This window comes from Lactuca virosa, chromosome 2 (genome assembly GCF_052849685.1).
Source record: "Lactuca virosa cultivar CGN04683 chromosome 2, Lactuca_virosa_CGN04683_v6, whole genome shotgun sequence".
Lineage (NCBI taxonomy): Eukaryota > Viridiplantae > Streptophyta > Magnoliopsida > Asterales > Asteraceae > Lactuca > Lactuca virosa.
The window spans coordinates 36,107,279-36,122,415 of NC_136427.1; the positions used below are offsets into that span (position 1 = coordinate 36,107,279).

General features: G+C 35.1%; 1 protein-coding gene across 1 annotated transcript; it reads right to left on the minus strand.

Annotated features, from left to right (window-relative positions):
• Positions 1-6,393: 6,393 nt before the first annotated feature.
• Positions 6,394-7,583, minus strand: LOC145157368 (uncharacterized). The gene is made up of 3 exons (XM_079076417.1): positions 7,504-7,583; positions 6,843-7,378; positions 6,394-6,793 (listed from the first exon to the last, which is right to left on the minus strand). Exons 1-3 carry the CDS (start codon positions 7,567-7,569, stop codon positions 6,394-6,396), a joined length of 1,002 nt encoding a protein of 333 aa, XP_078932543.1. The 5' UTR covers positions 7,570-7,583.
• Positions 7,584-15,137: the final 7,554 nt, after the last annotated feature.

Sequence of the window (15,137 nt, forward strand, 5' to 3'; positions counted from 1 at the left end):
GGTTGATTCCTGTTTTCGTTCGCGTTCCCAACTCCACTTCGGGTTCTTTCCATTTTGATCTTATACACCGAATTAGACATTTTGGTGTGTAATGACAAGAATTAAGATAGGAAAATTTTTATTTACGACTGACGTATAAATCTTCTTATCACTCCGAAAACTTATATGCCAGTTCTAATACCGTAATTAAACGTTTAGAAACCTGAACACATAAAGTTTCCAGATCCGGTTGGCAACAGACCATAGATCCGATCATATAACGCATATCATTAATCATTTAGCACATAAAAGTATGTTAGGCATTTTCCCTAAATAAGATAGTGCTTGTGTCTATTCAGGTGTATTACCTAAAATTTATTAGACACACTCCTCATGATCATTGCTTAGCATTCTAAGTTTAAGTCTAGAAATAAATCCTTATTCCTAGTTCGCTTTAACTAATGCTCTGATACCAACTGTGGCATCCCCATTTTCACGGCCAGAAAAGACCGATTTTGTTTATGCTTTATAAAAATCAGAGTACCTCTTTTAAATAAAATGTTGCGGAATTTGTTCCAAGAAAAACATGATAAATACGTTATCAAAGCATTTCCGAGGAAATGTATTTTTATTCATTTTCAAAACATTGGGATGTCATCGTCAATATAGAAACATAAGCATAAACATAACTTAGATTCATTTACACTAGTGATCTACGTCTCTTTTAAATCTCTCAGTGTAAAGTAACTTCATATCGACATTTGTGATACAAATAAGCTTGAGTGGGTCAGGTTGGGAAACCTGGTGAGTACATAGGGATTTCAATCCCACAATGTTATATCATATATATATAATTTAGAACTCACAAAATATACAATTTCACCATATATATATATATATATATATATATATATATATATATATATATATATATATATATATATATATATATATATATAAACAAGTCTTATCCCACCCCGTTAATCCTTACAACGAGACTATCCATACTCTCGGACCTTAAATTTTACCTCTTACTTAACCCATACTGTCGGATCTAATTCATGCTCTCGGATCTAATTCATGCTCTCGGATCAATAATTGTGCCCATTCCATACTCTCGGATTAGGGACAAGTGTCTATGTGTAAATCCATTCTCCTGGATTAACGACGAATAACTATGTCCTATCCATACTCCCGGGCTGAGGACGACTGACTATGTCTTAATCCATACTCTCGGACTAAGGACAACTGACTATGTCTTAATCCATACTCCCGGACTAAGGACAACTGACTATGTCTTAATCCATACTCCCGGATTAATGACAGTTGACTATGACCGATCCATACTCTCGGACTAGGGACAATGACTATGTCTAATCCATGCTCCCGGATCAATGACATATACTAAAGTTCTATTCTCTGAGTATAACTCACTCGTACTCATAAGAAAATACTACCCAATATTCCTCATAATTAATTTAGGTTTACTCTTTATCCTAAATCATCATGTATAATCAGGTATGTTCTTTAACACGTATTTCAGGCAACATCAATTAACTCACATATAAACATATAATTAATACTTCAATCAATACTTGTATTAAAATCATGTTCATGAAAGAGACTATGCACTCACCTGATAAGGTGGTGATTCGGTACTCGGACAGCGCTTCGTTTACTCAAAACAGCTTCTTTCGACAAAACCTAGTATCATTACTACTAGAGTTTAGTCTAAGGTTCAACGAGACTAATTCATAGTCTAACTATTATTACTATTATATAAGCGTTAACACAATACTCTTCACCCACTATGTACAGATAGGGGTCAGACATAAAACACCGGAGGGTTGGATCATTTTGGCATATAACACTTCTGAATCCAGCAACCCCGACGGCCCTCCAAACCAGATTCCTCGTACCACGAGTGGTTAAAAAGATATTATAACGACACTTATATAACTCATAATAATAGCCCAAATACTCATTATAAGGTCCTAATAACATTACTATATTAACACATAAGCTATACTAAAGATAGGTTAGGCGTAGCTCACTTACAGTGGGGTTTTCTCTAAACCGAGCTCCGCCGAAACATAGTTTCTGAACCGAAGCCTCTTCTTCTCGGAGCCGTCGGGCGCTCCGGGGCTTCCGCCTCGTGCTACGGAGGTTCCCTAGGACTTTTGGGGGGTTTAAGGGCTAGAGAGAGAGGTTCTAGAGAGAGAAAAAAAAGTTGGAAGGTGTGAGGAAGAGTGGAAGCCTCACCTCTTATTTATAGGGGGCTGGAGGGTCACTCACGTTGTGAACCAATGATGCTCACGTCGTGAGCCAGCTGGAGACATCAAGGTTGAGCCTGGCGCTGACACGTGGCATCACACACAGGGTGTAAATTAGCCGATTTAAAAAATTCATAACTTTCGTGTACGAGCTCCGTTTGTGACGTTCTTTATATCCACGCGTAGGTAAAAATAAGATCTTCAACTTTCATTTTGACTATGTCGGCTAATTCTCGACCGATTTTAAATTTAACAGTACGAGGAGATTATACTGTTAAATGATTGCGAAAAATTCATATCTTCTACGTACGGACTCCGTTTTCGTCTGTATTTTTATCGTTGAGTCCCTATTAATGAGATCTTCAATTCTCATTTAGGTTGCGTTGGCTAAAAATCGCTCGATCTAAAATTCGAGTTTCGGTCTGTGCACTGCTAAGCCAAATCTTAGAAAAATCATAAGTTCCTCATACGAAGTCAGATTTGGGCGTTCTTTTTATGCATGCTCTCGGTTTAATGTATACTACAACTTTCGTTTAGTTTATTAAGGCTAAAAATCACTCTATCGTAAATTCACTACTTACGTCTCGCAGTGTTGTGCCGGTTTTATCGTGAAACTTCGACGGGCCATAACTTCTTCGTTATAACTCGGATTTCGGCATTCTTTATATGTACGGAACCCTTGTAACATATACTATAACTTGGTTAAGATTACTCCTCTAAATAATCTTCCATCAAAAACTCACTTTTGATGCTCATCGTCTCTAAATTGACTAGCCCGGATCTGCGGACGTTACAATTATCTCACCCTTAGGATGATTACGTCCCGGAATCATCAACGAAACAGGGCTACAACCTCTTATGGGTGCGGTCTGTTGTTCCTATTATGAGCGCGGTCTATTGTTCTTATTACGTCGATGCATATTTTTTACTCGATCTAATGTAATTTAATGCAAACCAATCACATTAGACTAAGGGAACTTGATGATATTGGGTCAATTGGCAAGGCCCAATAGCATGACGACCTGGCTGCCTACCAGCAATGATGGCCAACACTGCTTGGTCAGCATTGCTTGACTGCATCATCATGACTGCCTAGCACCATCACGTGACTGCCCAACTGGCTTGCATAGCTTCCAACTAGCTAGGCCTTAATTGAGATGGCCCAAGGCGTAATTCTTCTTGACCTAATTGTCCCCAATAAATAGAACACTTCCTCATCTGTGTGGGCGGCTTTTCCTGAGATAGATCTCTCTCTGATGGCTAGATCAACCCTCAGTACATACACACATTGCATCACCAAGATGATTCCCTCCCGCCTAGAGAAACCGTCTCCTCATACATACCGATCTAACTTGATCGTCGGAGCCTAGAGAAACCATCTCCTCATTCATCCCTTGGCCAGTTCTAATAATCTTGTTAGCTGATTGCATCTAGGAATCTAGTCAGGAACCTACTAACAACGCTTATCCCGATCCACTATCCAAATCCAACACCAAGACCCGATGACCAGATTTCGAGTTCGCATCACTAGACACATACAAACCCATACATGGCAACATACATAAATAGTACCAAAACACAAAAAAAAGAAACCGAATAAAAAGATACACAAGGAAAAATTAAAAACCCTACAAATAAGAATCAAGAATGATTGTAATTCTACTAGCATTTTTGTTTCTTTGAGAATAAATTGTGCAAACATTTTTTGAAAGATAGAAGCAACAAAAGAATTGAAAAACATACCAAACTGAAAAACATTTATATGAAGTCCACATACGTACAATATCCAATTTAGATATGAAAGAAAATAGTTTCTGATTTATTTGGGTTACGTTGATAATTGATTGTTGATTCTACGGGATTCATCATAATCGAATAGAGTATAGATGGAGTATAAGATATTTGAGCGGGAAAAAAAACGAAGGATATAACGTCATGGGGCACAAGTTATACTCTTTTATTAGAATAAAAAATACCCTTCAAAGGTTTTTTGAACATTTAACTATAGAATATAAATGATACCGAGAATTTATATCAGAAGTAAGAAAAAGCATAATAAAGTTAGACTATTATCAAAAGAAAGTCATGAAAAGTGATACTTCTTCCGTCCTATATTAATAATCTATGTTTCTTTTTTGGTTTGTTCCAAAATAATACTATATTTCTAAAAATAAATATCTTTATTACCAAAACACCCCTCAATTTATTAGTTAAACTACAATGGAATTAAATGCAACTACAATGGAATTAAATGCAACAAAGGGGTAAAACTGTCTTTTCATTTAATAAAGTTAATGGTAATTAATTTTTTCTTAATCTGTGTGTTTTTTATCTGTGGACAATAATTTTGGAACGGAGGGAGTATGAAACGTGTTTTGCCTTATTACATCTCAACAGTTGCTTTCTGTTTAATCAAATTAATCTCAGCAACAATTAATAACTCCAAAACAAAGCATATATACTACCCCGTATAAAAAAACAAAGGAAATTCCATAATTTATTTCAAACAAAGCAAAAACGATATTCATTATTACATATATAGCTTCTTTCAAACAAAGCATATATCATCTTCATTAGATAGATTCTGTTAAACATAATAAAGAAACAAATTGGGATTCCAAGAACAGCCGTATCTACTTTAACATCTATATTAAAAAAAAACAACTGAAAATTCCAGGAATATAGATTTACTTTGAATTGTATATAGAATAATTTCTTAAGTATACTTTTGGGGTTCTCCTATGTACTCACTGGATTTGGACTGAACAAGTTAAATATACGGACAGTTGTCTTCATGTTGGCTTTCAGCCTCAAGGAATCGCAGTTGTTGCTTTTGGAGACTGTAATTGTTATTTGTATCATTTTCTTCGAATAGTAGACAACAAAAAATTCTTGGCCTGGAAATCAACGGATGGCATGTAAGTTGAAGAGGAATAAACATTTTTGCAACAACAATTTTACATGAAACACATTAAATATTTGATCAAGAAAAATCAATACAAATACAATAACTGAACCGTGTGCGTGTTTTTTGGTTTTCACTAAAGTTGTGTTTCCTAATGCTTAAAGAGTTGTAGAAGTTGCTTCTAGATGTTGTAAGTTTAATCTTTTTCATTTCCTGGGTTTATGACTTTGGTCTTAAAATCATTAGGACGCACTATTATATATGTATTAGATACTAATTAATAGTATATAGATATTGTAAATTCAAAACCACTAATCTACCCTCTTTTTTCTTTTCTTTCTCAAATTAGCATTCCTAATTTCCAAAGCAGGATTCTCATGATTCAGAATATCAGTTAACACAATTAGGAAGTTACCATTTCCAATCCAACTAGTAAAAAAAAGAGTATATTGAAAGACAGGGGCAAAACATCTGATAGTGAAAAAAGAGGTAACCTTGGAATAAAAGGACCAGATACCACCATCTAAGGAAGAGGTGAGAAAGCAAATACGTGCTTCGTGCTGCACTTTGTTGAGGTTGTACTGCTAAATGGCATCATGGTCTTGGGATAATTGTATTGCATATCATCAGTATGCACAACGTTGACGTAATCAGAGATACTCTTTTTGGAAACTGCAACGTAATCAGAGATACAAGTCCTAATGCTACCGTCATGTCAAGATTACCTTGAATATGAGACCAGTCTTCAGGTGGAATATCATGGTACATCTGCTGAATGAAACCCAACGGGATATAGCTAATCCACAGATTCGTATTCTCGGCTGTTTCAGTTGCATTAACCTCCGGCTTAGGAATGGCTGCTCCATCCTTGCCAACCAGTGAGTAAACACGCCACATACCACGAAACCCATGATCTCAGTATGCCATTTGTGAGATAAATTAAGTCCTATTCTGCACCCATCCATTTGTTTTTGGAACCAGCTTGGAATCATACTTCCAGGGATAGTAATACTTAATCGATGATTTACAGCAGCACATTTCTGTAATTAACCAAATCAATCAAGCTTTCTTAAACAATATAAAAGTTGCTTCCAAGATATGGGGAGATTTGCTACACAGGACATAACAAAACATGTTGTTTGGGACCACACTATGACTGATAAAAAAAAAGCTTCTCTATTCCGGTCACCGTCCAGTCCTAAATAAATTAAATGATATTAAACACATAGAGACGAACTACCTTAATGAAAGATAGTTCAGCATGTTATCAAGGTATCTTTCATTCTCTTCATCCTCTAAGAGTTTCTGGTTATAACTCAGCCATATCTTATACAACCAGTCGCACTCTTTTGATAGATCTCCAATCTTTTCCAGTGAGATACAATTATTTGCTTTCATTACTTGTATGCTTGATGGAAGCCCACATAGTCGTTGAAGTCGGGAGCATTCATTCACTTCTAGGCATTTAAGACGAGAAAGATGGCAGATGCTTGAAGGTAACTCGACTAACTGAGAGTTGCCACTTAAATATAATTCTTCCAAGGAGGACAATGCATCAAGATTTTGGGGGAAACTTTTCTCTTCAATTTGTCTCCAACATAGATTTAGGTTTTTCAAAGAAGACAAACTTGTCAAACTATGAAAGCCAACAGACATATATATGTGGCCCTGCAAAATTTTCGTACCTAAATCCTAGCCAAAGCTCTTCTAACATTTTCATGCTTCCAAGCTCCTTTGGAAAACTTCTCAGTTTCTTGCAGTTGTGAAGGTGAAGGCATTTAAGATACTTTAACTCACATATAGAGTTTGGTATGTTCTCAAGATTTGAACAGTATTCGAGATTCAAGAAGCTTAGGCTAGACAAATTTATGATTGATGATGGAAGTTCCTTTATTGTAGGGCAAAAAGAAAGATCTAATTGTGATAGTTTAACCATGCATGGGGAGACTTCTGGGAATCTTTCAAGACTCTTGCAATGATAGAGAATTAGAGTTTCCAAGGATTCCATTTCAAGCCTGGATGGTAGACACTTGAGCTGACTGCAACCATTCATGTCCAGGTAGACCAGCCGTCTATGAGATCCAAGAGACTCATGAACCTCCACTAAACTCCTACAACCTGACAAAATTAACCTCTCGATATTCGGAGACTCAGAGACATCTGGAAATGATGTGAGCTTGTCCATGCCTTCGAGGTGGATAAATTTCAAGTTCGGTAGAATCTGACAAGTAAAACAGAAATTGATTAAAAAAACTAATATCAAGTAAAAACCTTTGCTTATCAATGTAAATAACTATAATGCCATAATGGACAAAAAGAAAGAAACTGACTTCATCAGCTAAATACCTTTCGTCCCTTCCATAATTGTTTCATGCCTCCACTGGCTATTTCAAGCCCAACAAGCTTACACATATCTGTTAAAGGCAAAGTCAACTTTGGAACAAGCTAAAATGAAGTTGCATCTAACAAGTCATCCAACCCTGGTCATGTGGATGAACAACTATTGTGTGGATGTGTGGATAATGTTATTTTATAAGAATTACTAAGAGAATATGTTGTTTAATAATGTGAATACGTTCAGTCTCACAGAACTATTGTTATTTTAATGGATTCTCACTAATTCTAATTAATTTTTGTTCTCATGCATCGTTTTTTATTTATTTTAAATCTTACAGAATACGTCTCAATAAACATCCTGATAACATTCTGACAGAATGAGAATAATTAAAAAAAGTCTATAATAACCTTATAGACAATTTAATTAGTGAAAATGCGTAATAATTACAATAATTATATAAGATTGAACCTATTCATATTATCAACCAACATATTTTCTTTGTCATTCTCACAGAATAGCATTATCCACACGTCCACACAATAGATGTCAATCCACATTTGAACCTAGCTCTCTCTCTCTCTCTATATATATATATATATATATATATATATATATATATATATATATATATATATATATATATATATATATATCAATGTTGTAAAAATTAGTCTAGGAGGCCGATTAATCGCTAGGCGGTCTTCAACCAAATAGGATTAAGGCTAATCGGTCGGCTTAATCGGTTTTGGTCTAAAGGGGTCATAGTCGGAACTAGACGGTTCTAATCGGTCCTAGGTGGTCCTAATCGGTCCTAGGCAGTCTAAGCGGCCAAATTTTCTAATTTTCTAATTTTTAAATATTAAACCAAAATTTTCAAAATTTCAGAAGTTTATAGTATTTCAATGTTCAACTAACATATAAAAAATTAAAAAAAAATTAAATTTTAAAGTTTTTCACCAAAATTTTCAAAATTTTTATGTTTTCAAATATACAAATACCCAAATTTACTTCTTTTCTTAAGATATATTAAAATTTGAATAACTTTTCTTATTAATTGCATGATAAATTGTTGTGCTTGTTAAACTTATTATTAAACTTTTATGCTTATTTATTTATATTCTTATGATTAAAGTTAGATTTATAAATTTTTTAATAATTTTTTTAATAATTAATGGTCCCCAATTAATCCCCCGATTAATCTCCGCCTAACCGATTAATCCCTAGACCCCAGTCCACCGACTAGTTTACGTTTAACGTTTTCTGCAACTTTGATATATATTTCCATCTATGATGGTAATATAACACAATACCATTTATATCTAACCACACATACGTACTCTATCTCAACCTCACATGCATACTCTATCTTCAACGTCATATACATACACTAAACATACATATATGCTAATTTATATGATTAAAAATACATAATTATCATATATCTTTTTCTAACATCTTACAAATATTCAACATAATATCACCAACCAAGAGTAAACCACTTCAAGACGTTAGTTTTCACTTCATCTGAAATCAAATACAAACTGATAAGAATTTCTACATGATACAATTCATTGAGTGACTCTTGTATGTTTTATGAACTTCTATTTTGTAAATATTCCTTTGTAGTGGGCAATGAACATTGTAATGATATTCAGCACATGTGTATGCAACATTCTAGAGCTAGTTATACTGCTGATGCTACCAAAATGCATTTTCAAAGGTACGTCATTATTCAAGAACTATGAACACATTGTCCCATTCTTACTATCTTTAATTTTGATATTAATACCCAATTAGGAAAGCTAGTTTAGAGAACGAAGTAGATGATTTGAGAAAAAGGTTAGCATGTTTTCTGCGAGAGAATGTAAATTTAAATGAAGAGCTTTTACAATCTTATCATATCAAATTAAGGTCAATTCTGTCATTTCAATATTAACTTTCTTATTTCACAACATTTATCAAAATTATAGTGTTAACTATTTCTTTTACGGAACCAATTAGCTGACATACATGAAAATGATGCACTTATCTCATCTGCCTTGGCTAATTTGGGCTATAATTATGTCAACATTAGTACTCTTTCACTTTTTCTTACTAGTATTGTGAATCTTAATGAAATATGGGCGCACAGGACTTGGTGGATGAAATCACTACTTGAAAACATGCCTTTAGTCATGGTGTACAGGTTTGTGAAGACAATGTTGATCTTGACAAACATGAATACGAGGTTTAGCTTTTAACTTGAATTAATATGATGGTTTAGATGAGATTTCATACTATTTTTTTTCATTTAATTTTACAAATTACATTTTTAGCAACCTACACAGTCATAGCTTGCTGCGATTAAGGAAAGAATGGGGTCTCATTCTCCTTTTAACCAAAGCACCTTCAAGATAAGAGGTGATCATATATTAGAATATGTTTTTTATTAGTTAATCACATTACTAGAAAAGGATCTTCGTAGATCTTTTGGGTCTCGTGTTGTAACTGTTGTATTTGTGTTACGTAAATAGGTCTACTTGTGTTATGTAATTGGTCTAAACATATGTATTAATTGGGGATGGTGTTTTGTCAAGGGAATTGATATGATTTCATGAAAAAAAATGCATTCAATTTATTTAGCATTAGAATGATTATTTGTATTTGACATACTATATATTGTGAAATGAATTGACTTTTTTTTTTTGTTTTTTGTGTATGATATGTTATTTTGTATTATGAGACATTAATTGTTATTTAATTGGAAAATTATAATAAATATATCTTTTTAAACATTCAAAATTATGACACACAATAATAAATGTCGTCTTTCTTTACAACCCAATGTGTGTCGTTTGCTTGTGACACGCAATTATGTGTCATCTTTCCTTATGATAGGGACTTTAATGACATGCATTTGCGTGTTATTTGTACCCTTTTATGACATGTAATATGTGTGATTAAAATGTTGTTTTCTAAATGTGTTAAGTCCAACGACCATTGACATTTGGAGACACTACTGGAAAATGGTTAATACAATACACCATAATATAATACGGCTGTAAGAAATCCGTATTAGAAAGAGATGTACGGCTCTTATTAAACATGTATTATACGATTCATATACCATTATACATATTTAATTAGGTTTTCAAATATTTTATTTTTCGGTCCCGCCGTTCAAAAAAAAAAAAAAGGTGAAAGGAACAGAGCCCTCGTCTTTTCATCTCACCGCCAAGCTGCCACTTGATCCTCTCCTCCTCCTTACGACCGTCTCACCACCATCTCTTCTCCTCCATACAATCACTAAACCGTCATCTCTCCTCATCCCGACGACCACCGGAGCATCGTCTCCTCCCTCTTTTTAACCAAACAGAAAGGCTTTCATTTTTTTTGGATATCAGTTCGGGAATTCGGGATGTATGATCGATTATTGGAATACGCTCGAATTTGTGAGGCAAAAAGGATCATATGTACCGCATATCATATCATATGTATGGAAGATCGGATCGGAGATAGGGTTGTTGTTTTATTGTCTCTCGATCTTTGTTTTTATTCGGTTATCTATCTTTTTCCACAATGTCGGCTCTAATTTTTGTCACTTACAACCAATTTCGTCTTGATTTTTTACCTAGTTTGTTATTTTGGTTGTTTCATTCAGGATCAAACGACGAAAGGAGGCAAATCAAGCCATGCTACGAGGAAAGTTGATACCAAGTACGATTTAATCTATATTATGTTTCATAGTGCCATCTGTTAGGGTTTATGTTGCTTTTTTTACCTTCAATGAAATGAGGTTTTTGTTCTTCCCCATGATCATGATTTTGGTATTTTTTTAACAATTTTTTTGTTAGAATTTTAGGTTGGCTGTAAAGAAAACTGCAGCCAAGGGGAAGCTGCTAAGGATCCCAATAAACCCAAGGGACCTGCTACTCTGCTAGCACTTTCTTTGTATTCATGTTAGTAATTGTTTTTAGTTTATCTTTTAGCTTTAACTTTTACTTTAATTTCCAATATTTAGATATTTTTCCTTTTGCTAATGTGTTGTGAAGGGAGGACTTTAGAAAGCAGTTCAAAGAAGATAACTTTGAACACAACTCTGTTGTTGCTATGAGTGATCTTCCTTTTTGCTATTTGCCTCGAAATTTATTAAGCTTTGTTCAAGTATTCTCTATCTAAATTGAGTTGAGTTTATGCTTTCAATTTTTACCTTTGGATTTGAATTTCACTTGCGTATTATCAAGTTGGTAAGCTGGTGTGGCAAAATGGAAGTCAATGGCAGGTTCAGTAAGTATTATATGTTTAGTTTTTGAGGCAAAATCATAATGCGCAATAAAAGGTAGAATAAGAATAACCATATAGAATAACATTTGTAGGTTCGTTGAATAAAGGTTTTAACTTTTAACATTTAGAATTAAAACTTATAAGAATATATAGAAAATTGATGTAGTATTTACCTGTTTTTTTTTTTTTTTTTGTGATGTGAATGTAGGACACAACACCTTTTATAGATAAATCTAACAAAAGGAAGAAGGAATATGATAAGAGCTTGGAATCCTACAACAAAAAACTTGTGAAATATTTTTCAGAAGTCATCTTTTAATCATTAATATATCGTAGTTTTGTTTGATTAACTTTGAGCTTGCTGCATGAACGTAGGTTGCAGGTGATAATGATGATGATGATTCAGACAAATCTAGTACCATATAGTCCCTTCCCCAACATTAACAACATGTTAGTACTTGTAACAACCAAAAATTTTCAACCAAATTTTCGCTTTTAGATTCATAAAACATAAGTCATATCATAATTCCAAAAAGTGTTCACAAAGTTTTCCAAAAACATTTATTCTAAATCCAGGATCATCACTCCTTCTCGATGCAGGTGTACAATCATGCCGGAGCTTTCCCGCGGTCCTCGGAAGTACCTGAAACACATAACACATAACACGGTAAGCATAAATGCTTAGTGAGTTCCCCAAAATACCATACACAGCTCATTAGCCACTCGAGGCTGTAATTCAATAAGACCTTCTGGTCAATGTGTCTCAGTGGGACCCTCCAGTCCACAACTCAGATTGGATCCTTTGATCCCTCTGCACAATACTCAAATAAATATATCATACATATCACAAAGTAATAAACAGAATATCACAGTACACATATAACACGGCATCTCAAACACAGATTATGCATATAAGACCCTCCGGTCACACGTAGGGTACCACTCAAGGTATGTATAGTGAGAAGACTCACCTCGTGACTAGTAGGAAATAGATGCATACTTGGTAATCCGGACTAGCCTTCACCTAACACAATAAACGAACATCTCAATTAATATCACTATTTTACCCTTTCCAACTATAGTCCTCTTTGCTCATTCTCTAACCCTTGGGATAAGTAGAAGATCCTTTTTACCCTTCCCTATTTTCAGAAGTATCTAACTGACCCACTCACGAAGTCAACAGACAAGGTTGACCTGACTCGCCGAGTTCACCCATGTGACTCGCCGAGTCTAATCGTATTTCTTCACTGTTCTCACGAGGATTCACTCAGCTCGTCGAGTTGACCCCCAAGTCGACGAGTTATCTCTGGGTCAATGGTACTGGGTCGAACCCGATCCGACTCGTCGAGTCATCTCATAGACTCGGCGAGTTATCTCCATTGCATCACTCATATGGACTCCTGAGATCAGATTTGGAACTCTAACCCATAGATCTAGCCTTCTAGCATCCAAAAGTCACGTAAAGGTCTAATCTTGGGGTTCATGCATGGTGTATATTTGATGGGTTTTCAGCATTCTAACACTTCCTAAGTGTACATGCAACCCTAATAACCTTGGATCTATGTTTGTCTTGTTGTTGATTATGATCCTTGAAACCTTTTGAGCCTAGCACCCCAAGTGTGATGCCTCAAATGCTTCACACAACACCAAATGCAAAGGAGTAAACTTTGAGAGAATCTTACACTTGCAAAATCGGCTCTAGCCCTCTTGTTTCTTATGTGTCGCTAATTTTGGTGGAGAATGGGTTTCTTATATAGTGTTGACACATCTAGGGTTACACCATGTAAACCCTAATGTGTCATGACTCTTCATTTCCATGACCCATGGGTTTGTAACTCCCATGGAGCATCCTATGGGTGGAACCCAACTTGATAATCCATGGAGCCTCTTAGCCCACTATATAAGATATGGAAGATTTACATAATCTACCCATATATTTAATTAGTTATCTTTTGATCACTTAATTAATTCTAAATTAATTCTTGATCAAACTAATTAAATAATATTATTAATATATTAGAACTTATAATATATTAATAAACCATAAGTGTTATTTCTCTCATTTTAGTTTATCCAATTGCATGGTGCTTTGCAACCCAAATGGACCATGCCGGGTCGGGTCAAGTACATACCAGAAATAGTTATGGACTTAGACACCTTATCCAACAGTCTCCCACTTGGATAAGTCTAATAACTATAACTGCAATACTTCAGGAACCGATCGGCAATCGTAGCTCTTTCAAGGTCTCTCGGAACTGAGAAGATGATGATACGCCATTTAAGATAAGTGATCATATAATCCTCTGTTCTAGATATCAGCCAGACAAATACATGGAACAATGTCTTACTTATTGTCCAGCAGTTTGTTTCCCGATTTTCGATTTGTTTGACAAAGAACTTAATTGAACACATCAACTTAGTTCTGACCGGGCCCGGTACATAGGTCAAAACAAAATCATCGAGGGGCCCAGATATCAGCTTCTAATCCAAGAAGGAACAGATAAACTTTGACTCATATGTTTGTTCTACCACTCATTGAATTATACACAAAAGCACGTTTTATAACATCGAGTTACCAATGCGTTAACATACAATCAATGCATAACCAACTCATAAGTAACAAATCATATCTCTAGGTTTGAAGACTTATATGATATTACCGTCTCACGATCACTCGAGATAAATTCCATGAAGTGATTCCAGTGAGCGTGGGTTGAGTCCAATGCTCAGAACTTATGAGCACTCATGAGTGTTGTAGCCATGTCCAACAACTTAGACCTCTGCAACCAATCATGACAGTCTTGATTCATACCTACTTCCGACATATGACCGACTGTGGAGGTTCGAATAATATGATATACCAAACATAATTATTCTGGAAGTCAAAACATGCAAAAGAAATATAGTAAACGATCGACAAGAGATAGCAACACTTTACTCATAAATAAAACACCTTTTATTCATCATCTAATGTCAATTACACTTTACAAATTTCAAGGTTATCTAACTACTAAATCTAATATCATCCTTCAGCCCTATGCTCCGAGCATGCTGGAGATGCTTAACCCGAGTCAGTCCCTTCGTGTGGGGATCTGCTGGATTCTCATCCGATGATACCCTCTTTGCCACGAGGAGTCCTTCTTCTATTCGATGTCTGATGAAATGGTATTTTCTGTCGATGTGTCTGGATCTCCCGTGATCCCTTGGTTCCTTGGCTAAGGCAACTGCACTTTCACTATCACAGAAAATTTCCATTGGCTCTTTAATAGCTGGTATAACTCCAAGGTCTCCAATGAAGTTCTTCAGCCATATCGCTTCCTTTGCTGCCTCGCTAGCTGCTATATACTCTGATTCGCAAGTTGAATCAGCCACTGTCTCT

Bases quoted from the DNA above. Each gene is read 5' to 3' on its own strand.
- LOC145157368 (XM_079076417.1), bottom strand. From the start codon at position 7,569: ATGTGTAAGCTTGTTGGGCTTGAAATAGCCAGTGGAGGCATGAAACAA. The intron at 7,379-7,503 runs GTATTTAGCTGA...TTTACTTGTCAG, and splicing joins AATTATGGAAGGGACGAAAG to ATTCTACCGAACTTGAAATT. The intron at 6,794-6,842 runs GTACGAAAATTT...TGGCTTTCATAG, and splicing joins GAGCTTTGGCTAGGATTTAG to TTTGACAAGTTTGTCTTCTT.